The sequence below is a fragment of the Leptosomus discolor genome, chromosome 15 (genome assembly GCF_034619465.1).
Source record: "Leptosomus discolor isolate bLepDis1 chromosome 15, bLepDis1.hap2, whole genome shotgun sequence".
In the NCBI taxonomy this organism is placed as follows: domain Eukaryota; kingdom Metazoa; phylum Chordata; class Aves; order Leptosomiformes; family Leptosomidae; genus Leptosomus; species Leptosomus discolor.
The window spans coordinates 4,941,728-4,967,885 of record NC_141405.1 but is presented as its reverse complement, the minus strand read 5'-3'; the positions used below and the strand labels follow the sequence as shown (position 1 = coordinate 4,967,885).

Sequence of the window (26,158 nt, the reverse complement as noted above, 5' to 3'; positions counted from 1 at the left end):
GCCTGCACGGCCACGGACCACACAAATGCCTCACATAAACTTTTATTGTTCACCGGAACACCATAAATCTCCAAGAACTCCCTGCTTCACAGCAAAGCAGCCACCAGCCCTTACACGAGGTCTCACCTCCTACAACCCCTGCATGCACTCGTAGCCTCGGTGCCTCTCGGAGCCGGGCTGTTTCGGAGACGTGCGACCCTGCGGTGGGTTCCACCACTGCTCTCATCGAGGGGATGGATTTCATCCTCTGAATTAAAGGCACGCAAAGCAGGAGCCAAACTGTTCTTCTGCCACACAACAGCCAGTCTCCGGCGTGGGGCCTGCATAAGGTCAAGTCTTCTTCCCCTCACGTGCACTTGCTCTGTGCTGGTTTCACACAAAGCAGCCCAGTTGCCAGCCTCACTGCCCAGCAGGTGAGGGGCACGCGGGCTCCAGAACAGGCTGTGGATAAGGCCTTGCAGAAAGGTTTTTAGAGAAATTTGTTTGTCAGCTGCAGGAACCATCTGCAGCACTGCGCACGAGCATGTGGGGGTTTCCACACGTGCTGCTGACAGGGCGAACAAGCTCGACGTGCTGAAAAGCGAGCGTGGACTTCCCCCATGCCAGACCACGAGCAGCTGTGTAAGAGAAGCGGCGTGGCTGAAGTGAGAGGGAGCAAGACAGCGGGGAAAGGCCGCAAGGCTTCACACGCCATGCAGAGGGATGCGGCAGAGCCGGCACAGCCCACTGTCACCTCGTCTCCCTTTTCACTCCTGCAAGGAAACTATTCCCCCGGCTCTGTTTGGCACAAACGCAGGCTCAGGACACACCTTTAGATGCCACTGAGTTTGGTAAGGCCGTGCTCAAGGCCCCAGCTCCATTTCTGGTTGGCAAATTTTATAGAAGACAAGCGGAGAAACGTGCTGTCCCTTCAAAAACACTTCAAGGGAAACCTTTATCAGCGACGGAGCTCAGCAAAAATGATGGCAACAAACCAAGTTTCGTTTTGGGATGGGGAAGGGGGTGCACCACTGGCACCACCTGGAGAGCCTAAAGCCCACTTGGAGTGTATATGCTACAGCCTATGGCAAAGACAGGTAAGGGCAGTAAATATTCAGTAACTGAGAAGAGCCAAAGGAAACACGATGGGAAACATACTGGAAACAACAGACTTCCATAAACAAGTGTCTAAAGTCTGTAACTGTCAGTGTAAAGAAACAGCTTTGCTGAAATGTCATGAAGAAGCAGACTTTGAAAGGTGTCTGGGAAATACTCTGACTACAGAAAAGCGGTGCTTTAAGACCTGTGGCTGTACACTTTCTGAGCAAATGGAAAAAAACCATCCCAGCCAGTATACAAAACAAGAGAAGGCGAGAGACAAGACCCTTAGGGCGACCAGTTCTCCCTCGCCAGACACCTTCCCTGCAATCCCAGTAGTCTGCAGTTTTATTTTTGGCAAATTATAATTAGAATGGTCTTTATGGCTTTAGAGAGAAGCCACTAAGCTGCACGATTTGTTGAAGCAGAGACTGCGTGCATGGGGTACGCTCTGGATGAAGGGACATCGCAGACAGAGGTCTTGCCACGGCTCTGCTCCTTCCACCTGACCCACAAACGCTGCTCGTTGTACTTGGCTCTCTTTAGTGTTCTCATTTCTCATCAGCAAGTAACAAAGTTCTGGTTGCTAACCAGTCCAATCCCAGAGGCAGAATAAAAAGTCCTTGTTAAGACCTAGAAAATGCATGTTTCTAAAAAAAATCAAATCCAAACACGTGCAAACGCTGTTCCTGGTTTGATGCATTTCATTCAGGTTCCACCACCAGTGGAATCTGCTTCCCCTGCAGAGTGATTTCACTCCTCCTCCATCCTCCACCTTTCAGTCTTCTCAGGAGTCTTGACAAGCTATCCCTCCATTTTTGTCTTCATCAAAATGGACACATCCTTCCTGCCCTTCCCTCTTCCGCTGGCACACCCTGTTCCTCCACAGCTATTTTCGGAAGGCAAAGACGTCCCGTGTTTTCAGGCCTCTCTTGCCTTCGCTTCCTGGTTTAGGAGAAGACACTTCCGCCAGTCCCCCATACGGGCAGCCCTCGGACTCCGGGTGATGGCCAGAGCACTCCACAGCGGGGATGAAGCCGCTGTCCCACATCCCTGTCCCGCACAGCTTGCACAGGTCATGCAGGCTGCAGGGGATGCGGGGTAGGAGGTGGAACTGATAGAGCAGACTCCTCGCCTGGAGAAGAGAGAGAGACAAAGTCATTCACTCCTCACCAGGGGATGGACATGGGGAGCAGGGGTAGCCCGTGGCCTCCTGTCCCATCCTCCTGTTTGGCTACCTTAGAAGAGTCAAAGTTTTGGCAAAGGCACGTCTCTCCTGGACACAAACCAGAAGGTTAAACGAGGCTCCGGGGACACCGCTAGGTTGCAGGAGCTGCTGCACGCTGCGGCACAGCCTGCAGTTGCTCCCAGCCCAAGATGGACCGGGGACCGTGGCACAAAGACGAACAGCTCTGCCGTTCCCTGAGCACGTGCAGGGCTTATCTCCACCACCCCGCTGCCTCCTAAGCACTCCACAACTACCTCTTCCCTCTGCAAGGCTCGTTTCCAGGCAAACAGCAGCATCCTACCCTGCCAGGCGCCAGACAAGCAGGGGGACACAGGAGACATGGCAGATTAATCACCAGTCCCTGATTTTCTCAATGCTCTGACTCATCCCTTGGACCTGAGACTCAGCCCCCATCAGCACACGGGCACTTACCTTCCTGAGTACCAGCTCTCCGTTCATGTGCATAGCCAGGTTGCCGAAATGCAGCAGCATCTGGTCAGTGGCCAGCTGCTGCTCAATGACATCGTCCCCGTAAATCACCACGATGGCCACGCAGATGAAGAGGTGGAAATAGTCCGTCTGCAGTGAGAAAACAGAGCCCGGAGTACCGCAGTGAAGGCAGAGGGCTGACTTAACCTCTCCACCCTCCACAAGCACGTTCTTAGTGAGATTTTTTGGTCCTGCCAGTTCTGCCCCGCGGTACACAGACCACGAGTTGTTGGTGCGTTCGGAACCACAGCTGAGTCCCAGTCTCTTCTCTTCACAGCGCGGCAGCAAGGTTTGCACCACAGCGTTCAAAGCAGGCTAGTGATTTTCGGGAAGACGTTTGCCAGCTGTGCAAGAGAAGTGGAACTTCAGCAGTGGATGTTCAGCACTTTCTGAAGAACCTCATTTTGAAGCCCGGACATCCTGCAGGAGGAGAGGCAGCCCTCCATCCTCCTGCTACACAGATAAACCTCTTCTACAGTTACGGACTCTCTGTAACACCTACTTATTTTGGATAATTTTCTACTAAGAGCCTTCAAGGAAATTCTGCAACACTGGCTGAGGTGGTGAGGAGTCAGCAAAGGAGCCGCTGCTGCCCAGCGCACTGCGCCCACCGCCAGCTCCTCACCTGGTAGTGAGCCCAGCACGCTTCCCACATGCGCAAAGCCTCGGCGTCTGGAAATTCACGCTTAAAACAGAGGAGGATCCAGCGGTGACAGAAAAGCATCTGCAGGCCGTCCTCTCCCAGGGAAGAAAGGTGCTGGTAGAAGCGCGGGTGCATGAGCCGCAGCAGCTCTCGCAGGTACAGCTGGAAAAGATGTTCTGAGCTGAGCCGCTGCCTCGTGCTGCCCTCACCCATCATCCCGGGCAGCCCCTGCACCCCGCACCAGACCGGGCACCCACAGAGCTGCCCGCAGCTCACAAAACCCTCCAGCTTTACGGCCCGTTTATTACGGCCCAGCCAGGAGCGCGCCTGGGTCTGCCATGAAAGGCCAGAGCTCACAGGCCACGGCAGCTATTTCACAGGGAAGGGTGGAGGGCGAAAAGAAAATCCCATGACAGCTCCATTGTGAAAAGAAAGAAGGGGAGAGAGTCAGGCTGAGGAAAGCGGCTAGACCTTGAAAACCAGCGAAAAGGAAGGACATCGCTATCTCTGGCGATACCTCGTTTCAACAGAGGCCGAGCAATGTGGAAGTGATTTTGGAAAGCCTGACTGCACAGGCACACTGCGGTGCACAGACCTGTACCTCAACTAACGGCACCTCACCAGCAGCCTCCCGTGGGGCTGCCACCACACGTTTACCACTTTAAATTGGTGCCAACATGACCCAGACAGGATTGTTCAGGTTTAGAACGGATTTTTCAGGATCTTAACCAGAAAACAATGGACATTCATGTTAAAACCTAAAGTTCCCATTTTTAAACAAGATCACCTTATTTTAAGAAACTCTGTCATATATATAAGGGTTTTAATTTATAAATAACTTTAAGAATCTATTAAAAATATTAAGACCTTAAAAAAAAACACCACAAAGAAGAGAGCTGCAGCTCAATCAACTCCTCTGCCTCATTCACACCGAACGCCCCAGAATCAGGACAAAAACAAACCAGGGAGTCTTCACCACCTGAGAGAAGCGCAAACTCAAAGCAAGCAGCATCCTAAATACATTTGATCATAAAAGATCCCTCGAATCATCACTCTTTAAGTGGCCAAGGTAACTTTACTCTGAAAATGTATTGGCTATAGCTGCCTCTGTGCCCCAGTCACTCAGGATCAATTTTATCCATCAGGTATTTTGTGGCTTTGGAGTGTGATTCGTCAGGCTGGAACCCAGCAGCCCAGGTAGTGGCTTTATGGCTTTCTTCTATTTTGCCGGGGGAGAGGAGCAGCTCAAGACAGCACTCAGCCTCACCAGCTGCTTCTCCATATCCTCATCCCGGGGTGAGCTGACGAAGATCGTGTTCTGCATCAATCCCACAAAGCACCAGAAGGTATCCGACTCATCCAGGACCTCTGCCAGCAGTGGGGCAACCAGATCGGACATCCCCTGGGAGTATCCAATTGTTGGGTTAAATACTGCATAGTTCAGCAAGATCCTCCTGGAGGAGAGATGCAAATGAGAGGTGAGACAGGGAGAGGGCAGGTCACAGCTGAGCGCAGTGCCCCTTCCCTTCAACCCCAACTCTCCCGTACAGGCTGGGTCAGGCAAAGGGCCCAAGAGCAACAGACCACTCCTGCCATCTAAAAGATCAACTTGCAATTGCACCCGGAGGCTTGTGAACTTCTGAGCATCTGTGCAGCACGTTGCAGCCTACAGGCTGCTTTCCCTAGAAGAGCCGTATCTACAGCTGGATCTTAGAAGCACAACAAAGACACGCTACCACTACACCTAACGGGAACTCGCCTTATTTTTGAGGATGACAATATCTTGCATCAACCCAGAGAGGCTCCTGGATGGGCAACAAGAGCTCTGAGCAGCACGCAGCTGCCTAGAACAATGGATTTGAACAGAACTCCTCAGGCTCCTGTTTTCCCACCGCAGTAGAGCCTGCGGGGAGCAGAGTGGTAGGAACAAGGAACACAGTTCATCTCAGGCACAGAGACACACGACCCTCCTGTACGGTGCTTTAACACATACAGATAAACCCTGCTGCAAACATCAGCCCAGTGAGATAAACTCCAGGAGAAGGTTTTCAATACCCAGGCACCAAAATTTAAAAAGAAAAGAAGAATTTAAAAAGACCAAGAGGACAGAAATGAAGGGCCCGTGGGAAAGGAGAGCTTATGCCTACACATCCGTTTGATTCTGGTAGTGACGTGGTTCAGTGGTGGACTTGGCAGTGCTATGCTAACAGTCGGACTTGATGATCTTAAAGCTCTTTTCCAACCTAAACGATTCTACGATCCTCTCCACGAGGCTCCAAGCCACACGGTTAGATGAAATCCAACTGTTTTGCAGGCACACATTGACAAGTCACACACCCATGAAGCAGACTCTGGTGTGCTCGTCCTCCAGCCCACCAGGAGAACCACAGACCCAAGCAACTGCCCACAACCCTGCTGCAGCACCCATGACCCCCCCGTAGCCACGGAAGGCTCACGCCTCCTCTGTGCTTACGCACGCAGGGAGCTGGGCGATGGCAGCAGGGTTGCTCTATCACGAAGTCAATGGCTAAAGTGGCCGTGAAAGCCCTGGGGAAGAAGCGCTGGGGTTTGCATCGCTTGGTACCGGTCACCATACGTGTGGTGCTCTTCAGCGTTCCCAAGGCAGTGGCCTGGGCAGCCTGGGCCAGGCAGGGCTCACTGAGTTTGCTGTACACTCACTAGGACACGTTGTTCGGGACACTCGAATCAGACACTTCACCTCATCGTTTCCACATTTGGGTTGTCCTCCCCTCGAAAGAACTGGTTGCTGCGGTCTGTCCTCACAACGTCTTTATCTACGGTGAACTGCACTTTACGCCAAAAATCCTTCTGTTCATCTGGAGTCATCGAAAGCCTGAAAGTTGAGCAGCAACAGGAGTACGTTGCCAAGAGAGGAATACGATTGCCACAGGGAACAAAAAGCCTTATTTCAGCTTCAGTTTGCAGAGAAAAACTGCTCCTGTACAGAGTTTTCTCATCACCTGAAGAGCAGACAAACAGGTCTGTCCAGGAGAGCAGATTTTCTGTCCAAACAGATTACTATAAGGAGCATCCTGGGTTATAAACGGGACATGATGTGCTTTCTGCAATAAACTCCACTTCAGAAGCAGTCGGACTCTGCTCTCCACTGCTCCTTGTGGGTGGCACACCAGAACTCATCACTCTTTTCATTGTCTCCTAATCAATAATACTACTGCTCCTCTGCCAGCTTAAATGTACCCACGGCTAGTTTACAACACACCATTCCTGCAGTTATGACTTCCTTGAATGAGATATCCTTTCTTCTTCCCTATTTTTGTAACCAGATCTATTTATAAAGAAATACAAGATCCCATTTTCAGTGTTCTAAACCAAGCATGCTAAGCTTAGTCTTGCCTGTGAGATAAGCTTCCCTGTGTGGTACTGACGAGCCCATTTGGAGACCCCAGGATAACACCTGAGCTACATGGTATTAGCTCCAGACCCTCGAGAGGTCAGCTGTGCCTGATACACCTCCTGGACCATCTCACTTCTCTGCTCCAACCACCTTCTCCCAAAGTGAAGGAGGCAGAGACGCCGTACGCCACCAGCGGTATTACTGCGACGCCAGGCCTGAGGAGAGATGAGCAGGGGAGGACGAAGCTGGTCTGTTACCTTTTCTCCTGGATCTCAAAGTATTCTTTCCTCTTCTGCAGCCTCAGTGCCTCCCTCTCTTCAGAAGTGGACCCGTAGCTGTAGTAGTGCAGCAGAAAGGGCCACACCTCCCCACGGATGGAAATATCGATCCCACCAAAGAAAATGGCCTGGAAGAAGGAGCAAAAGTTATGACTGGTACAGTTTTAACGTTCTCAGAAACAGCAACAAGGAGCTGCCCGCTACTATCCTTTGGTGGCTTTGCAGTTCTTTCCTGACAAGTGACGCCTTGATTCAAGCTCCTGCAATTTGCACATGTTTAGAGGGAAAGTGCTGGCCTTCTATTCCCAGACGAGACACAAATCGGGCTCATTTCAATGTCAATAACCCCCCCTGGAGAGGCTCTATGATTAACGTGTCGTTCTCATGTCACGGCTTAATCCTCAATCTTGGAGACACTGCATTTCACTGCAAACTTCTCTCTCAGGACCTGGACCCAGCGCTCCCCCGCAAGCCCTGCATTATTTCATACAGTAATCGCAATTTTTCCTCCTTTGATTTGTTCACTCTGCATTTTGCAAACAGGTCTGGCACTGGACGCTTTGGTTTACCAATTCCAACGGGCAGCAGAAGCTGGACAGCTCGCCCTCCTGGGTCAGGGAGATGCTCTGCCACCCTGCCCACAGCAGACTCATCTCCAGTCCCAGCAAGACCTCCAGCCACGCACTACACGCCACTCTTCCTACTTTCCAACGCCCAGTTCTTGCCCCCCGTGTGAAAGCAAACTCTCACAGCTTCCATCTGGAGGCTGGCACCCCGCGGCAGGAGAGGAAGGATCAAACCCACAGCAGCCGCCCCTCTCACCTTCTGCAGCTTGTACTCCTCTTCCACCTGCCCGGAGTCATTCAGGTGATGGAGCCAGGCCGACACATCCAGACGCTTGTACGTGTTCTCCTCCGGGTGGGTTTCTGAGGAGGGCAGCTTGGGGCGGCGGATGGAGAACCGCATACACGTTTTCTCATCGGTAAGCTGCTGAACGGGGGAAAACAAAGCAAACAAACTGGAGGCAGGAGCCAGAGCGAGCAGCAGAGTATGAAACCCATCAACCTTCAGAGCAGGAAAAGCTTTTTGCACGGTTCGTGTAGGATTAAGCACTGAGGTGCTGCAGTAGGGAAGGTTTTTTTTTTTTGAAATTCCAACCATTACAACAGCAAGAGTGATTAGAATAATTAAAAATCTGAGTCCCGCAAAACAGCTTCATCTTAAAAAAAAAAAAAAAATTGTTTCCATTCCTCTTCCAGTCTTATCCCTGACCTGAAACTGAATTAATGCTGCTTACAGCAAAACTTCACCCTGCCAGGAATGCCTGCAATAAATTACATATGATTGGCCATATACAAAGGGATTGCTGTTAGGCAAACAGGGAACCGCACTGCCAGGCTCTCTAAGGGCACTCATGATCCCAGTGCAAGACTGCAGCTGACATTTAATTTAAAAATCAAAGGTTGTTCAATGCAAAAAGTGAGCCCATGCGACCATAATAAGAAAAGCAGCAGGGGGCTCTGTGGGAAGGATGGAAATTTAAAAATCACTGTTTCTAATAAGCACATACAGTATCTTAAACAGATAATTAAAGAGCTCTTATCACATTTGTATGTAGATTGAATAAAATATGGCAAGATGCCTTTTCCAAAGCGGTGTGCTATGCTTCACAAAATGGATGAAAGACCCTGACAGAATTTCAGACCTACCACGGCAGGTTTCCCAGCCACCTTACATGCCTAAAGCACACTGCTGACCTGTCGGGTCTAGCAAAATAACTACCTGAGCGAGTCTTTTGGATGACCTTCCCCCATATTCCACAGGCAGAGCAGCAATGGATGGGGATAAGCAAGTGTAAGAGAGACCTCGCGTCCGACTTGCAGTGGCATCCTAAACAACATCCAACACGTCGCAGCTTTCTGCCTGACGTGGTGACACGAACTCATAGCTTTGTTTCTCCAACACAATCCCTCGGGTAAAAACCCCAGTGTGAAACATCTGCTGGAAAAACCCGCTTTGCCCCATGACCCTTGCTCAGGTACCTGGTCCTTGAGGTGGGTCTCTGTGCAGTACTTCCATTGGTGAAACACCTCAGACAGTTTATCCAGGCCACCATGGTGAAAATGGAAGATCTTGTACTGGCTCTCCCTGCTCGCAACCACCAGTTGTCCACAGGTGCACGCCTCATCGCTGCGGGACAGAGCAACGGGGGAGAACAACCTGTGTTAATTGCCCAGGATAACGAGGGGCCCAGCAGGAAGGGGGAACGGCAGACGAGCGCGAGCGGAAAGCAAATTACAAAGAAGCACCAAGTTGTCCCTTAAAAGAGGGTGCAGAAGTAATTTTACAGCTCTGGGACTCAATGATCCTTACGGGTCCCTTCCAATTTGAGCGAGTCCATGATTCTATGACATGGCCACAGGGACCGTTTTCCCCAAGAAGCTCCACTCGTGCCTGGTAATGGCAGTCCTTTACCCTTCCATCGCACGAAGGAATTAAATTTTGTCTTCCATGGGGAAAAAAACCACAAGAGGTCTGTCCTAGCAACATTAAGGAAGTACACAAAGTCAGCTCCTAGGGATGAGCGGACTTGGTTGCACACAGCATTGTCTAAAGAAGCAGAGAGTGAGAGAGAAAAGAGGGAGTAAAAATGTTTTTAATAACTATTGCAATAATTTGAAAGATAACTGAAGAGGCTAAGCGCAGCAAGACCCTAGAGGAGCCCTGGTGAGGGGCAGGCAAGGGAGAAGGTACTACAGATAAAGAGATGTTTTCCACATCTCCAGGTTATCTGACACATTTTTGGTAAGATAGCTAAGAGCAACCTTTACCTTACTAGGGAAAAAAAAATCCTTTAGGCCCTGTAACTGAAATTCAGAGGCTCTCCTTGGAAAGGCTGACACTTGCTTCCCTGGAGACAACCATTAGGGAAAGACTTCCAAGGAGGACTGCAGAAGCCATCTGCCTCCAGAGCCCAGCGCGCACTGATCCAGAGCGCACACAAGGATCATGCCCAAGGATACGTTACCTAAAGAAGAGGCGAAGGGATCTCATTTGTCCCAGGTCCACTCTAAAGACACCACAGACCTGCTCGAGGGCAAATACTTTCTGCTGTTCATCCCATCTGGTGCTCTGCATTTGCCCATTATTCTCCTGGAACTGGGCACTGGTGTCGAGGCTGGAGGCAGAGCTGGTGGAGCAGGTCATGCGATCGTCACATGTGTCCCTGCAGACGAGAGCGTGGAGGAAGAAAAGCCCGGCAAGACGTCAGTCAAAGGCGACTGCAGCTACATGCAATAACCACAGATGCTCCATGTTAAAAATCTTTTGTCAGAGCTCTGAAATTGTAATTCAGTGCAGGTCTAAGGAGTCAATAACTGACAGCCCACATAAAAGATTAAATTATTTTTATTCAAATTAGTTCCCTACCATCCCAAAAAACGATCCTATTTTTGGTCTGTTCCTGAATTCCACACAGAACTGGGGAGAGCGAAAGCCATTCCTCAAAATGCTGACTTTTGGGAAGGCAAAATTAAGAAGCCCAGCGTGGGAACAGCCCAGACTCCTCCGAGGAGTGGCCCCTCCCCTGCTCCTTCGGCGCAGCACAAGGACCAGTTTGGGGAGCCGGTGCAGCAGGCAACTTGCCTGCTCTCCGGCCCAGGCCACAGAGCCCTGAGCTGCAGGACCCCTTCAAACCGCTATGCCTCTGGGACCGATGACCCCTTTGGATGGAAAACCTCAGGCCATTGGAAAAACAGGAGTGCGGAAGTCCAGGTGCTCGACGGGCTGCACTCAGCGAGTAACCTCCCAAGGAAGAGACTTCATGCCCCACAGCTCAAGCAACCTCCTCAGCATGCAGCTCTGCGCCCGGCCGGGGACAGGAGGAGTGAGCACATTCAGATGGCAGCATTGATCAGGGATCTCACCTGGCAAATTCCCTCAGTGACCAGTAAGACCCAAACAGATTTCCCCTGAACTCGAGTTCCTCATTACACCTTTGCAAGTGGACCTGACAAGCCTGGATTCACGTGTACAAGCTTCAGACAAACGGCTTCCACTTGCAAACTTGAAGCTTTGGAGCCTTGAGGAAAGGGAAATTGCACAGGAGCTCTTCAATCCACCGCAGAGAAAGCGGACCCAACTGTTTTCCATCATGCTAGGAGCTCACTGCGCTCCAGACATCTATCTTTAAGAGTAAACTGAGTTTAGATTAAAAAAACCCACACTCCCACCACCAGCCCTGATCCCAAAAGAAAAATATCACTGCGTTGAGAACTAAGCGAATCTGAAACTGTGACCCCTTGATTCTGAAAAAGGCCAATACATGCGAACAATCTCAGCGCAAGCTCTGAATGGGTTCCGCTGTGAAATCAGGGTTTGCAAAACAAGGCAAGTAGCAGGTATAAAGACAGCCCCCTGCAATGCCACTTTATGCAATGTTTTCTAATCCGCTTATCTAACAATGTAGGCACTGAACGCTGAAAATCACACACTCAGCATGCATCTGCAGCGCACCACATCAGTATGCTTTCCAAGCCTGGCTACAGTGCCTCTTCCACAGGGATAGGCCTTATTTGCAGCATCTACCCATGGTTCAGGTCATTGCATTCCAATGGACAGGTCTCCGGACATCCCAGTTAGTTGTGGGTTAAATTTTTAACCCAGGCCCTGTGAGCCGCCCAGTTCAAATGCACGACTCAAACCTTAGCGCCCACACGCATGGGAAACAAATCCCCGAGCCCCCTTCTCTAGTTCTGCAGCATTATGTAGATGAGACCAAGTCTGGTTTACTTTCAGCCAGAAGAGCAGCTTCGCTGCTCTGTTCGTGAAGTTCTGCCGCTTCATTTTGCTGAAAGAAAGCATCAAAGCAAAACTTACATTTGAGCCATGGGGAGGTTAAGGTCTTAGAAGCGACATGGCAATGTCCCCTGGGAGCAGGGATCACACGACATACCCAAACTCACCCCAAGAGGAATGGCGGCAGTTTTTCTAGGTTAGACATGGGACACTTCCAGGCTCAAGCGCAGCTGTACACCATCACCTGCACCTGGTGAATTTTGCCACTAAAATTGTACTGGCCTTTGTGCAAAATCAAGCATTACTTTCTGATAAAGCTGCAAAACGTAACACTTTCTAAAACATTCAGTATCTCACTTTAACGCAAAAGTAACAGGAGTCCTGGTACAAGACACTTGTGCTGGACTGCTTGCTGTAAGCAGCTGGTATTTATGGAGCAACACTTCATAACAGCCACAGCTGGTTACACAGGATTTTCCTGGAAGAGATGACTCAAACTAGCTCAAAGACTAAGCAGAGGCAACCAATTTTCTAAAACTCTTGCAAAGATGAACCGGTCAGTACGACAAAGGGCTGGAAGGCGGGTTGGCTGGGAGGATCGTTGTCCTGCGGTTCCCTCGTCACAGAGGCCAACATGCCCATTCTTCATGAGCATCATCCCAAATGAGCAGTGGCAGAGACGACTGCCAAGAAAGGGTAGTTCCCAGCACTGCTGGGCAGGCTCGCCATGATCCCCAGGACCCGCCAAGCTCCCCCGTACAGAACGCGGCCGTGGCAGCTGCAGGTCCTGCTGCTGCGTAACCAACATCTGCTTCAGATACACAAGTGGCTACCCAGAACGTCAGGGGCTGGGGAGCTCAGTCACAAAGGTGCTGGCGCCGTTGTGTTTTCTGGAAACACTTCTTCGAGACAAATGCTAACAGTTCACTTTCAGCCCCTCGCTGCAGGCTCGCACACGCACCCCCCACCGCGGAAGCCATCCGAAGCAGCACGCGTAAGTGCATTTACCCTTTCTGGACAGCAAAACGCCAGCAAGTGTAAGCACGGAGCCTCAGCGCGGGCAGCCCAGGGAAATTCCAACGTTTTCGTTGATGTACAAGATGAAATCTGAAAGAGACATCCGTGCGCCCCATGCCCCTCGGAGCGGTCGATGAACACCTACATTCATACCTAGTATGACGCAGGGACAGTGCTGCCTCGTACGTCGGTGCATGCTTAGTCACTGTGGAAATTAAGGAAAAGCCTCACTTCTTTAAAATTACTTTTTCCTGTATATATGGATTGAAAGAAAATTTGAAAAGATTCTAACCTGTTGGACGACTTTTACAAATAATTTTAATATTGAGATCATTCTGTACATAAGTAACAAGTAGCACGATCAATGCTAATTTTGTGGATTTGGGGGAGTCCTCTAACTAGGCGCACGATGTACGCAGATATAAGGGAAGAATTTATTAATTGTCAGACTGTTACATCTGTTAGACAAGGAATTTATACCAGAGTGCCCTGCAAGAGCAGGGAGCTGAAGCACTGCAAGGCAAATAGCTGGAGGAACATTCCAGAGAGACTTTGGGTTGTGGGATCCAGGAAAAACAGAGCGCCAGCTAGTATACAGCACTGCTCAGCAAAACAAGAGAACAAGTGCAGTGGTCCACGGGAATAAAAGGGACAGGGAAAAAAAATAAGGAGGATTAGCAAAACCTGAGGCAGGAAACCCACGGACATATTCACAGCTCCACTTCAGCCTTTTCCCTTACTGAAGTCCCATTACTCTTTTGTCTCGAAGCACATCTCATTCTTGCTGGCGAGCAAGACCAGGGAGTGATGTATTTTCTCAACCATCAACTCCAGCAATCAACGACATCGACATTCCTCGAGCTTTTGCAGCCCCGGAGGAAGCAAGCGCTTGCGTAAGGCGGCGCCGTCCTCCTCCCACCGCATGGGAGCTCGCTCGCACGCCTGATCCGAGGAGGTCAGCCCCTCTCCAAGGGAGGCTTCATGGTGTAGCAATGGGACCGAACTTACTGTTTGGGCAAAGCCTCTGCACACACCTACAGCACAAAGAGAGATAAACCCAATTATTATTTCTGTTACAGAGCCAGGGCAGAGACCTGCGCTATTACACGGGAAGACTATTTCGGCAACAGAGATCCAATAACTCATTTTATGACATGATGGGACAAATGTAATTATAAGAGGGAAAGGGGCTGAGGATTACAGCCATGATGTGACGGTTACCTAAGCTGTCAGCGTGCACCACCCCATTCCCAGAGAGCAGCCAAACCCTCCTCAGTTGGCTCTCCAGCCCTACTGCGTCAAAGCACGCCTTGCTCACGGCAGCTCTCCTCACAGCCCGAGCTATTCCTGCACGCTGGCTGGCGAAGCATCATTTACAGACAGTAAGTATCATCATAATGTATGAGCATCCATGTAATGGGAATTACATGCCCCTTCTCCTCCCCAGGGGTTAGCGTTTCTCTGTTTCTCCACTATTCCCCACAGGCACTGACCTTCCAGGTTCCTCTTCTTTCCAGCAAGGTGAAACAGCTCATGGCAGCACCAGCTGCCTAAAATGTCTAAGACAGATAGCTTCAAAAAATAATCCATCAACAAAAGTTCAAAGCTACTGTGAAACACCTAAAAATTTAGCGTAGTGACTGTACAAAGTGAGGCAACGTGGGGCAGCTGGAACCCAAATCTATTGTTCTGATTAAAAACAGTGTCCTTGACAATATACATATATAATGAGTTGTGAAACGTGCTGACTTCAGCGACATCTGAAAGACGTGCAGAAGAAAACAGATTGGTAACTTGGGATTAAAAAAAAATTGCCGAACTATTTCTGCTCGTTCCGTGCAGTGCTGCAGAGAGGGACTGGGAGGACGCTCGCAGGATGGCACCAGCTTCCAGAGGGGAGCGGCCATGCAGAGCCAGGCGTCGACAGTGAAACGCTGCCATCGCACCATCTGATCAGCGCGGACGAGTAACTAGGTTAAGAATTGTGTTAAATTCACCCTTTGGCTGAAAACATTTGGAACCTGAAGTTCCTTTGCGTCAGAGAGCCCGAACAGAATCCATTTACACTGACCTCGGTGAATAGGGGAAAAGGTGTTAGATGGTCTGGCTGAAAGCCTGACCACAATTTCTGAAATTAAATGTCACAACGTCCTCATGTGGAAGCATATCTATACATCTGCAAACGAATCTAACAACTCTTCCTCTTTGTTGGGGAAACCTGGGAAAAACTGCCCAGGACGTCACAGTACAAAGCACACGAATGTCAACACAGACTTTCCAAAAGCTTGTTCCACCGGCTTTCCATTGATCTGTTTGCTTTCAAAACATAAATTTCCTCACGTTGAACTGCACTAAATGCTATTTAGTAGCTAATTAACTTTCTGTGCTGAAAACCTCCTGTAATTGCACTTCTTTCACCTTTTTTAGCCTGTGTCCTCCAGGGAACCCAAGCTGTCCTACGGCATTTGTTCTGCTCATTTCTATCTCACAGGCACAAGTTCCTTCCCGACACCAGGCTGCCAATCACGGCTGCAGAGGTCACCGGAGACCAAATTAGGAGCACTCTGCCTCTGACAAACTTGCTTTGCTTAGCTTGCCGTAAAGGGAAAATAAAAGGTTATGAAAAATAATTGTACCCTTTCATGCTCGGCACCAGGAAGCAGATTCAACAGCGCTTCTAAAAGTCAGCGTATTGTTGTTAGTCACTCTTCGTATTACTAATGTTATTAGCGATATTCAAAGAACAAGCTGTTTACACCTCAAAAGCGCCAGAATCGCTCCCTCCCTCCCTCCCTCCCTGCGTACAGGAAAGGGGCAGAAGGTGGTTTGTGGCCACCAGCCATCTGCACACCGGCCACCTCGCCGGCACCCGCTGCGGGCAGGGCAGCAACTCCTGCGCTCACCCTCTGACCTTGGGCGGCAACAGCAAGTCCACAATCAGGGACGGGGCTCGGGATTAACACCGGCCCCGCGAACACGAGCCCGACAAATAAAACACTTTAATGGAACGAGGGACTCGAGAAAACCCGATTATGCAGCTTTGCCACCTGATCGGCATAATTGGTTTGTCCTTGAGAAATAAAGATCAAACAATTTGTTATGCCTTACGGGGCTGCCGCAGCCCGCTCCTACGGCCCCCGACCGCCGTCCCCGAGCACACCCACTGCCCCGCGCAGGCGGCCACCTCTGCTGCCCGTTCGTCCTCACGCGTCTTGGCGGGCAAAAGCCAACCTCGGCGTCACCCGCCGCTGCGGCGGTGCTGGGTGCTGCCCGGCTGCCCCGCTCCGCCGAGGAGGGCGGCGGCTGAGCGAGGCGCCTCGCTACACTGGGGGCTTTGTTGCTCCTGGTTCGTTCCCCCAAGCCCTGGCGGCCTGAAGGGAGGCCAAGCAATTTTGGCCAGTGAGGGGGCACTAGAAAAACAGCCCCGCTCACCTCCAAAGGGGTCCCCCCAAGTGCTGGGAACTGAACCAAAAGGAAATCAAAATAAACCGAGAATTCTTGAGTTAATTATTTTGAATGTAAATAGGGAGGGGGGGAAAAAAAATCAGAAGTTTGTAGTGAATCAAGGTGTATTTTAATCTCTTTTACCCCAAGTCTGGCATGTGATACACACACACTTTCAGTTAAAAGACAAGCAATCTGTTTTCCACAGATGAGACTTCCAGACAGGTGTAGGCTACTTCGGCAGAGCCCAAGCAAGGCTTTTCTCTGTGACTTCTTGTTGCAGCGAGGTAGCGGGGGCAGAAGTAGTAGTTTGATGCTTATGAATAAAATACACATAGCTCCTGAGAAGCCAAACACAACAAATCATTTAGAGCCGAGCGTACGCTGCTCAATGATGCAAATGTTACATTCATTTTAAGGAAGGAAAATATTCCAAAAGCTGAATGGCAGATTTTTACAATCCATACAGAGAAGGGGCACCTCATGCCTAGGCTTTAGCTCATTAATAAATCAATCGAAATGCAACACTTAAAAAAAATAATTCCTTAGATGGAAAAAGTGATTTCTCAGCAAAGCCCGAAAAAGAATGTTTGCTTTTCAGCCTATTCCAGACTGGAAAAGGGGACCTTTCTTACCAGTGTTTATTTTATATTTAAAATCAATGGATTATTTTGCTTTTTTTCTCTCAGTTCTATCCATGCAAAAATAAAATTCTACACTAATTATGCTAATTACAATCAAGCCTTCAAAACCCCGGTCCCTTGAAAGCCCTGAAGATTACCTTTGTTCTTATATTCTTGGCTCTAAGCAATGATCTGGGAATTTCAGGGGGACTCTTTACTGACAGACAAAGTTAACCAACTCCCTGGACTCTGCACTGCTGCTGACCCAGTATTAGCAGAGCCAACACCACCCAGAGAGAATTTCACTGTTTCCACAATACAATGCGGATCTCCCAAGGGGAGAGCTTTCTTCAAGTAGCAGAAAAGGGAGAGGAAAAAGGCGAGCTGACTAAAAGCATGTTTCAGAGTTATTGTAAATGCTTAATGCTGTTATAATTGCGAGGACCGAGCCAAGAAGACAAGAGACTATGCAGATTTATTTGCATATACTGTTGTACTTTTAGAGAGGACATGCTCTTTATTTTGATCCAGTTAACGCAATTCTCCCCTCACAAAGCTGTGGATACGGGCCAGCACCATTTATCTCCGCTCTCAATTAGGATTTCTGGGCGTTACGATCGTATAAATAAGTAACAGAAGAAACGCAAGAATATCCTGGGAAAAGGCACTTTATTGCAATGCCCCCCGGAGAAACCAGCCTCTGACGGATCCGATCCCACTCCTGCCCACCGCCTCGCCCTGCTCCTGCAGGCAGCCCCACTGGGACCCCCAAGCCTCCTGCCACCCCCACCGGGACCCCCGAGCCTCCCCTCAGCCCCACCAGGACCCCAGGGCCTCCTCCAAACCACTGGGACCTCCGAGCCTCCCACAGCCTCACCGGGACCCCAGGGTCTCCCCCAACCCACTGGGACCCCCAAGCCTCCCCCCAGCTCTACCATGACCCCAGGGCCTCCCCCATCCCCACTGGGACTCCCGGGCCTCCCCCCGGCCCACTGCCCGCTGGGGAAGGAGCCCCGCGCCCCCTCAGGAGCTCGCCAGGCCAAGCCCACGGTGCCATTTTCTGCCAACAGCTCCTTTCACCGCAGCCCCACAAGTGCGGAACGCCGGGACGGAGCCGCCGCCCTCCACCGGGGTGCACGGGGCGGGGGGGGGGGGGGGGGCTGCAGCCCGGTGCCTCGGGCAAAGCGCTCCCCGGAGCGGCGGCGGACGGACCCCCGGCTCTCCCAGCCGAGCGGAGACCGGCTGCTGGGCTTGGGGGGGGGGGGGGGCAGGCGGGCACCGGGGCCGGGCCCGGGCCCGGGAGCGGGGGAGCGACCGGTCGCGCTGCTGGGCGGAGTCCGCCCCCTGGCGGCCGCCCGGCCCCGCACCGCCCGGCCCCGCACCGCCCGGCCCCGCACCGCCCGGCCCCGCTGCCCCTTTTCCGCCGGTGCTGCGGCCGAAGCGGCAGTTCAGCGCGTCGCCGGCCCCGCCGGCAAACCCGCCCCACAAAGCCGGTGCCTCCGGGCGGCAGGCTCTCCCCGAGGCATCCCCGGCACCCCGCACCGGCTGTTCCCCGCCCCCCCGAAATCCCGCAGGAGTAGCCCCGCGATCCCGCTAGCTGCCGCGCCTCATCTCCAGCGAGCTGTCGCTGTTTGCTTCCACAGAAATCTGGCAGCGAACCAACGGAGGGAAAAAACAAACCTGCTATAATTAACGTTCTTGCTGTTCAAATATTTATCCGAAGCACGACGGAGCCGTATGCCTCCGCAAGCTCTTGGATCTGTCCAACCTTCCCAGATTCACAGCCGGTAACAACTTTAATTGATACACGGCATTGCTGGTGGCAAACAGCGAAGGCCGGCTCCTCTGCCCAGCACCCGGGTCCATGCAGAGCAGCACGGCCTCCGGTGAAGTTTACACCCGTGACCCAAGGAGAAGGGAAAACAGAGTGTCCTTCTGACAGAAGAAGGATTTGGGGATGTTTTTTTCCTGGGTGTTGGTTTGGGCACAAATGGAATCGGGTGCTTCAGGGTCTCACATGATAAACTGCGCTAGTTCAGGCAAGGTCCTGGGGAACTGGAGCCTGAAGCAGAAGCAGCAAGCCACCCCATGCTCATCCCCCAGGCTGAAATCAGCAGAAGTGAGACGGCATGGCACATGATGCCGCAAGAAGTTAGAGGAGACTTGGAAGTCTGTGACCAATTCCCCTGGTTCTAAGAATATAATCACTTCTGTTACAACAGCGATGAATTCCCAACCTCTTGATGCCTCCAGAGCTCCTGCCAGCTAATTTCAGCTCATTTCCCCTATAATTTTGCCTCCTGTTTACTCTGCAGAGGTCTGAACAGCACCAAGCCTTTCAGGTGAGCTGCCAAAACAACATGATGCAACACCGCACGCTCTGTTACCACCCGCTCCTGCAGCTGCTGCCACCCTCCGTAACGCGGCGCCTCCGCTCCCCCGTGAGAAGGCAATTTACTGATTAGCTCCCTGGGAAGAGGCTTAACAACAGGATGTGCAACACATCTGTAAAAATTGCATCAACTGCGACGCCAGAGGAGTTTCTCCTTGTGTTGTGTGTTGTGTGCTTTGCCTTGGCCGGCTGTAATAGTTCTGTTACGTGAACTCACGTCTGCTGAAGGACACGAGAACCGTACCATTGTTTAGCTCCATTACGCAAATGTTTCATTATTTTTATGACTGGCTGCTAAAATTGTCCCCTTCTCATGAAAGGCGGTTCCTTCTTGCACTGAGAGCCGTGACCACCTGGGTCACATCGCCTCTGCTTGTCCTTTGAAGCGAGGGCTGCGGGACCGTGAGCTGGCGTCTGTTCCACCACCTGCGGGACCGTCCGCAGAGCTGCAGCCTCTGGCCAGATGTTGCCCCAAGCTCCACTCGTATGATTCTACCACTGAGGCTTCTGGGTCCAAATTCTGACTGTATCGACCAACATCCCAACCTGAGGTTAGCAAAGGAGCCAATGCCAGCATTTATTTGTTCTTCAGCATTTTCATATGGTGCTCATCAGGTAACAGCGACCGCAGTCGTGAAAAGGCTTGAGCAGCTCTACCACCCATTGCCAGGGAAAGCTCCTGTTAACCAGGGATCACTCTGGCACAGCACAAAAACCCCCAACAACACCACTTACAGAGCATTAAGTGCTTCTGCAACCGATTGGTATAGATCTGATGTCATGGCCAGTTAAAACAACTTCAGAAGCATTGGTTGGAAGACATTATAGAGGTGTCAGATGCTATTTGGTCGCCAGGATGTAACACAAGGCTTTTAGTTTCACTTTACTGATGGCGAAAATGGAAGCTGAGTAATTTAGCAGGGCAGCAACAAGCCAAAGCCTGGCGTAGAGTACAGTTGTCCTGAATTAACGCCCTTCAGGCCACAAGGCAAATGTTTCCTGACAGACAGCACACAATGGTGACCGGGGAGAAAAGGAACAGAATGGAATGATTTTATCTCCAGTGTCCTCCTTTCCTACAGAAACGCAGTCAATGACAAAGCCACTATCAACACAGGCATCTCCCACGTCAGCCACCTCCCTGCAGGCACCACGTATGAGGAGCAGAAAGGGGGCCCCCAAAGTTAACAAGGACATGAAACCCAGGAGAGCAAAGCCACCCTTCCACGAGAGACGAGTGCTCTCTGCAGAAGCGGTGCCAGGCTCATCTAAACAGAGCAGTGAGGATGTGTACGCTGGTGGTGGGACACTCCCACAGCTCCTAGCCTGAGGAACTGTGGAAACGGGAGGAAAGCATCGATCGCTGCATGGGATCCCTGGCAGCCTGTCAAGCTGAGAAGCAAAGAGGAAAAAAAAAAAAACCCAAAACCCAAAAAACAATGGATACGTTTTTATTTCCTTTTGTTCTACCAGGCGAGTTGTTGACTTAAAATGACTGACTCGTTGTGCAACGCAAACGCCTCCCAGCCCACCTCCCTCCTCCCTCCTCGTCCCCGTCTGCACGCGCCGGTACGTGTTTGCTGGCTCCCTTCTGCCCGGGAGGCCAGGCCACCTTCTCAGAGATGCTCCAAGAGGCACAGGGGACTCGGGACTCCTGGTTACACGGGTGTTTTGGGAAGCAGCTTGCTGAGCCCCTGATCTCATCAGATCCAAGTCTACACGTATGTCCCCGCTTCCACAATGTCAGTTTTCCACTTCTGACAACATCTAATTGCGCAGAAAGAAAGGTGGCTGGACTGAAGCACCCACGCAGTGCATTGCTCCAGCTTCTGAAACAGTCAGGGGAAAGGCAGAGTTCTCCTTCCAACAACTCCCCAGTGCAGAGGGAAATAACCAGAAACATTCGTTCCTCTTTGCAGGGAGGAGGTGGTGACCGGGGGGTAGGGAGGGAAAAAGAGTTGAAACAATCTGCCAGCAGCACAAACTTTGTTCGCACTCCAACTCTGCCTCAGATGGGAAACAGCCAGCAGAAAAAAAACCCTCAAGAAACAAGGAAGCTGTTCTCATGCTAGCAGCGACTTCTGAAACAGCATCCCCCGCCCCGCAAAATGCTGGGACGAATGCAGGAAATAAGGGAACGCTTTTTGACACGACTTTTGCAAAGTATTCTATGCAAAATCTCCAACTCAAACAGTTTGTAAGATCCTGCAGGTATCATGCAAGGGGACTGCACAGGGAAGAACAAACTGGCATAAAAAATGGACACACTGGACAAAAGCCTTTCCAGTCCCAAACAATGAAAGGTCTGTTTTAGTAACCTGCTGCAAATTATGAGTGCCGCATATGCGGCACGAGGCTTCCAGACTGGTGCCAGAGGAGTTAAAAAGAAAAAGAAAAGTCTACCAGGACCAGAGCAGTGTGTCTGCAGGATCAGAGCAGTGTGTGGCTGGAGCTGCCAGGGCTCGGCAGCAGGAATGCCGGCAGAGGGCTCGCCCGAGCCAGGGACAACAGGGAAACGCTGCATGGCGAAGCGGTGAAGATGCAATAAACTGTATTTCCTTCCTTCCCTGACGCTGTCAGCAGCTCAGGGCGTACGCACTGCCAAACAGTTAAACCACAACTGGGCTGCTTGCCCACTTGCCGTGCCCCCAACGCCGTGCCAGCCCCCTTCCGCACCAGCTCCTCGCCCACTGCACGCCTTGGGCAGCACATGGCTGTGGCCAGGCCAAGGACTGGGATTTCCCCAGGATAAGTTCCATCTCCTGGTTTTCAGCAGTTAGGATGTCACTCTGAACGTGTGCCTTGCTACCCCCGCTCCTAACCACTAATGCGGGGATAACGACCCCTTAACTCAGGGGGTGCGGGTGACCCGGGCCACAGCTGAGGCCACAGCCTCCCCCAACACACACTGAGAGATGGGAACATTTTTCTTTAAGAATCTTGCTGTTGGAACTCAGAACTGCTCGCAGAAGCATTTTAATTATACTTTATTTACAAAAAAATGCTTAGAGAAACCCCCAACCCCCGAAAACTTCACTTTTGTGAGAGCGACAGAGAGGTCAGACACACAGATTGTCACGAAGATGACACACCTTAAGCACTGGCTACAGTGGATCTGGGGCTTTTCTGGTTTTTAAGTCAAGGCCAAGAAATTTTTAAACCAACACAACATTCTCCGAAAGCATATGCAACTAAAGCTTCAACCTCCGAGCGGCAGCCCAGTGCTAGAACACACGCTGAATGGGACAAAAAGCCCAGGAACCAACAAAATAAAGTCAGTTATTAGGAGTAATATTAATCATGCAAAGGCACCTCTGAATTTTTTTTAAGGTGTGTTTTGTGACATTTATGTAGCTTCCAGTCTGCTACATTCCTATAAATACTTGTCAAAAAAGACTGTCTGGCATCATGTTTAGAGAGCTAAAAAGGTCACTGCCCAACCGACGTTGTTCAACACCATTTGGAAACCAAAGGCCCACCCTGGGCACCCTGCAGCTGCCTTGCAATGCCCCTCTGCAGCCAGAGGAGAGCTGCGGTGGGACGGGATGGGACAGGATGGGATGGGACAGCCGTGCTGGTCAGGCTGAGACGCTGCTCAAACCACCGCCCACCCAGCCGCTGCAGAGCTCAAGCCCAGAGCATCCTGTGGGCTCGCAGTTATTTTGAAGTGAACTGGAAGGACACATATCAAATGCAAAGCAGGTATAACCTCTGAGATCACCGCGCTGAAGTGTTTTAAAATATCCAGAGAGAGGTGAATCAATCAGAATACTTCCTTCATAAACCTTGTCCTTACTGGCATTCTCTGGGCTTGAGCTCAGCCCAAAAATAAAGAGGCAAAATCTCTTCAAATGTCAAGTCTTAACACAGCCTGTACCTTGCTGACACACACAAAGGAGTATTTGCTTTTCCTCATTTCAGGCATGGTTTCAAAGTTGACCTATACCCTTAAAATCAGCCCCACAGTGCTTCATGAAGCCAGCACAGCCATCCTCCCCAAGCTGCAAAGGAGGGATACACCGCACAGAGCACCAGAAACATCGTGTACCGATACAGTGAGTTATCCAGGTACCCTACAGCTCCTTATTCCCTCACCAAGGTGCCCTCTTTTCCCTACGCAGAGTTTACCACGGACGCCACTGAGAAGTGTTGACATTTAGATATACCAGTGTCGACTGAAATACCCAGGTTAGACACGTGAGAATTAATATTTATGTGTCTTAAGCAGGACCATGTTCCGAACACCAGCAAATAAGCTCGTACGTGCAGGCTTCAGGTCACCACGGTGCCTAGCAGAGAGGCACCCGCGGCTCGGAGGAAGCCAGACGGACCCTTTGATGGGGCTCTCCACACGACAGAACTAGCACATCTCCTCAGCAGAGCCAATTAGACTAATGAAGGACCTTTTTAATTTAGTAGGGCTGCTTCCAGGGCTCACGACAGTTCACCTGAAAGACTGTACATATACAGCCCGGAATGTTCGGGGCCAGGGTTCCCTGAGCAGACGCAGGACTGGCCGGCACAGCATTCCCTTTGGATCACACAGGTGTCTGAAGCCCGGCGGGCCGTTCGGCTCCACAGCACTGCGAAGCTGCTCAGTTCCCTTCAGCACCTCCAAGCTCAGCAACCAGCACCCCAGCTGCTCCTCCCGAAACTGGAGAAAAGGACGCACTCACCTGCTTTCGTTATCCAGGAACACGGAACTACTGCTTTTCCCAAGGGCTTCGCTAATGGGAGAGAGGCAGAAGGGGGAAGAGAAGGCATCAGAATCAGAGTCAAAAGTGCTGTCCCTGCTCACGTCATCAGCAGACAGCTCCAAGGAGCCCTCGTCCTCCCCCGGCTCTGGCCTGCAGTCCAGCCCTTCCTCCGTCCCCTCCACCGACAGCTCCGACCTGTTCTGCTCCTCCTGAGAACTGATTGTCGAGAGGATTCCTGAGTCGCTGCGGGCAGGCTGGAGGGACCGGCGGGCGCCGTCTGCCGCGGGGCAGCCCTGGGAGAGCTTCTCCCCTTCCGAAGGGGGGGAGCTGATGTACGCCACATCTTTCACAAGCTGGGACACAGTCAAGATGTCTTCTCCTTTCGGGATCATGGCCCCCCTCTGCTCGGTGGGGGAAGCCTGCCGGACAATGCCGAAACCCTGAGCGTGGCGGCCGCGCTTGCGGGGGGCTTTACGGACAGGGGAGCTCTCGGGGGTGATATAGCGCAGGGCTTCCTCATCCTGCCTTTGAATGCGGGAGTTCGGCACCCAGGCGAGGATCAGCGTGGTTCCCAGCAGCTCATCCTTCTCCATGTACAAGCACAAATAGCCTTCGGGAGAGCACAGGAGCAACCAGTTATGACACAGCTTTAGTCTTAGGAAACTGCAGATGCCTGAAATTTGGCCATCCCCATCTTCCCCTGCCTCACCACCATTCCACACAGGCAAAACAAATCCTTTTATTTGCCAGGAGAGAATTCTGCCAAATGAATTGTGGAGTGCTCAACATTATTTGGTATTTACAAGTAATTTCAAGCCTGCACACGGCTTTGGAATAGTCTAAATTCCCTCTGGCCTAAGTGGACATGGAAATGACATGCAAATACCTCAACTTCCTGGAGGGATTACTAATCAAGAGTAAATTCTGAAATATGTTGCCACATGAAAAACTTCTACTGTTTGTTAGTCAAACAATTTCAAGTGCCAGCTCAACATTTCTTTCTCAAGAATATTTACCTTATGCAGCTAAAGGGCTACAATATTCATGGAAAGCCAATAGAGAAAAAAGTCACACGCACAAAAAGGGAAGCGTGGGTCAATGTTCACAGAATAATTAGTTTTGTGAAGCTAAGCCAGCAGCCACGGCGCTCTGATGAGAGCATGAAAGAGCGCAGTAACAGAGGAGAGTAAAGGCACAGGGCAGTATTTATCCTCATTTACTCCAGTGCACGCAGCCACAATCAGGTTTTCTTTCTTTTCCCTTTACGAATGGTTGTTGAGGCCACTCCAGCAATGACAGTTACAGGATGCTACTTGGCTTCCCTGAACAATAACCATATTGGGAAGAGCAACAGAAGTTACTGTCCTCAAATGACAACTGCCCATCTTCTGGCTATACACAGGACTTACTAAAACAAGTAAATCCATGCGAGACCAGAAGAGAAAGGAGAAATGTCATCGATTTTCCTACTAAAAGCGGAGCTGATGGATCAGCTTGTGGACAGCTTTCCTTCTGTAAGACTGCCTTGCCCTGTCCCCTGCTGGCACCTCCTCATTCTTTAGAGCCCAAGATGTAGAATTTGATAGAAACAGACACCCCAGAGCAGAGAAAAAGAGCGAGTGAGCAGTGCCTGCAACACCCTGTCACCTGGATGATGCTCCCCGATGCCTTGTAGCAGCTCCGGGGGGTGGACACAGACGTTGTTCTTCGAGTAGATAATCTCCCCATCGAGTATGGAAGATGAACTGCCACCACCACCAGAATTCAAGGTCAGGAGGTCGGAAGCTTTTGAAGAGGCACGTCGGAGGAGTCGCCCCAGAGACATCGCCAAGGAAATGTTTCCATTATCCGTCAGCTTTAATCAGGAGCCAAATTCAGAAGACCTGCCAAGAAGAAGGAAAGAATAGCATCAGGACAAGTGTAACAACAGCACAGCACGTGCCTACCAGTGTCTGAGAAGGAAGAGGTCTCCCATCAGCTGCTGCATTAATCCTGCAACTCAAACAAGAGCCTCCAAATACTCTGGATCTTTAACAGCACCTCTATGTTTTAAAGATGCTGAAGTACTGAATCCTGGGATGTTTTTCTCTGCAACAA

General features: G+C 51.0%; 1 protein-coding gene across 3 annotated transcripts; it reads right to left on the bottom strand.

The window, feature by feature from the left end:
• Positions 1 to 1,966: 1,966 nt before the first annotated feature.
• TBC1D16 (TBC1 domain family member 16) lies at positions 1,967 to 25,886 on the bottom strand. Of its 3 annotated transcripts, none has more exons than XM_086473473.1 (11): positions 25,709 to 25,886; positions 24,041 to 24,671; positions 10,120 to 10,317; positions 9,134 to 9,281; positions 7,914 to 8,081; positions 7,071 to 7,219; positions 6,157 to 6,291; positions 4,705 to 4,891; positions 3,420 to 3,599; positions 2,738 to 2,884; positions 1,967 to 2,212 (listed from the first exon to the last, which is right to left on the bottom strand). In XM_086473473.1, exons 1-11 carry the CDS (start codon positions 25,884 to 25,886, stop codon positions 1,967 to 1,969), a joined length of 2,367 nt encoding a protein of 788 aa, XP_086329599.1. The 3 variants fall into 3 exon arrangements, with proteins under 3 accessions (XP_086329599.1, XP_086329600.1, XP_086329601.1); XM_086473474.1 differs by having other exon boundaries at positions 10,120 to 10,281; XM_086473475.1 differs by having other exon boundaries at positions 7,914 to 8,078; positions 10,120 to 10,281.
• Positions 25,887 to 26,158: the final 272 nt, after the last annotated feature.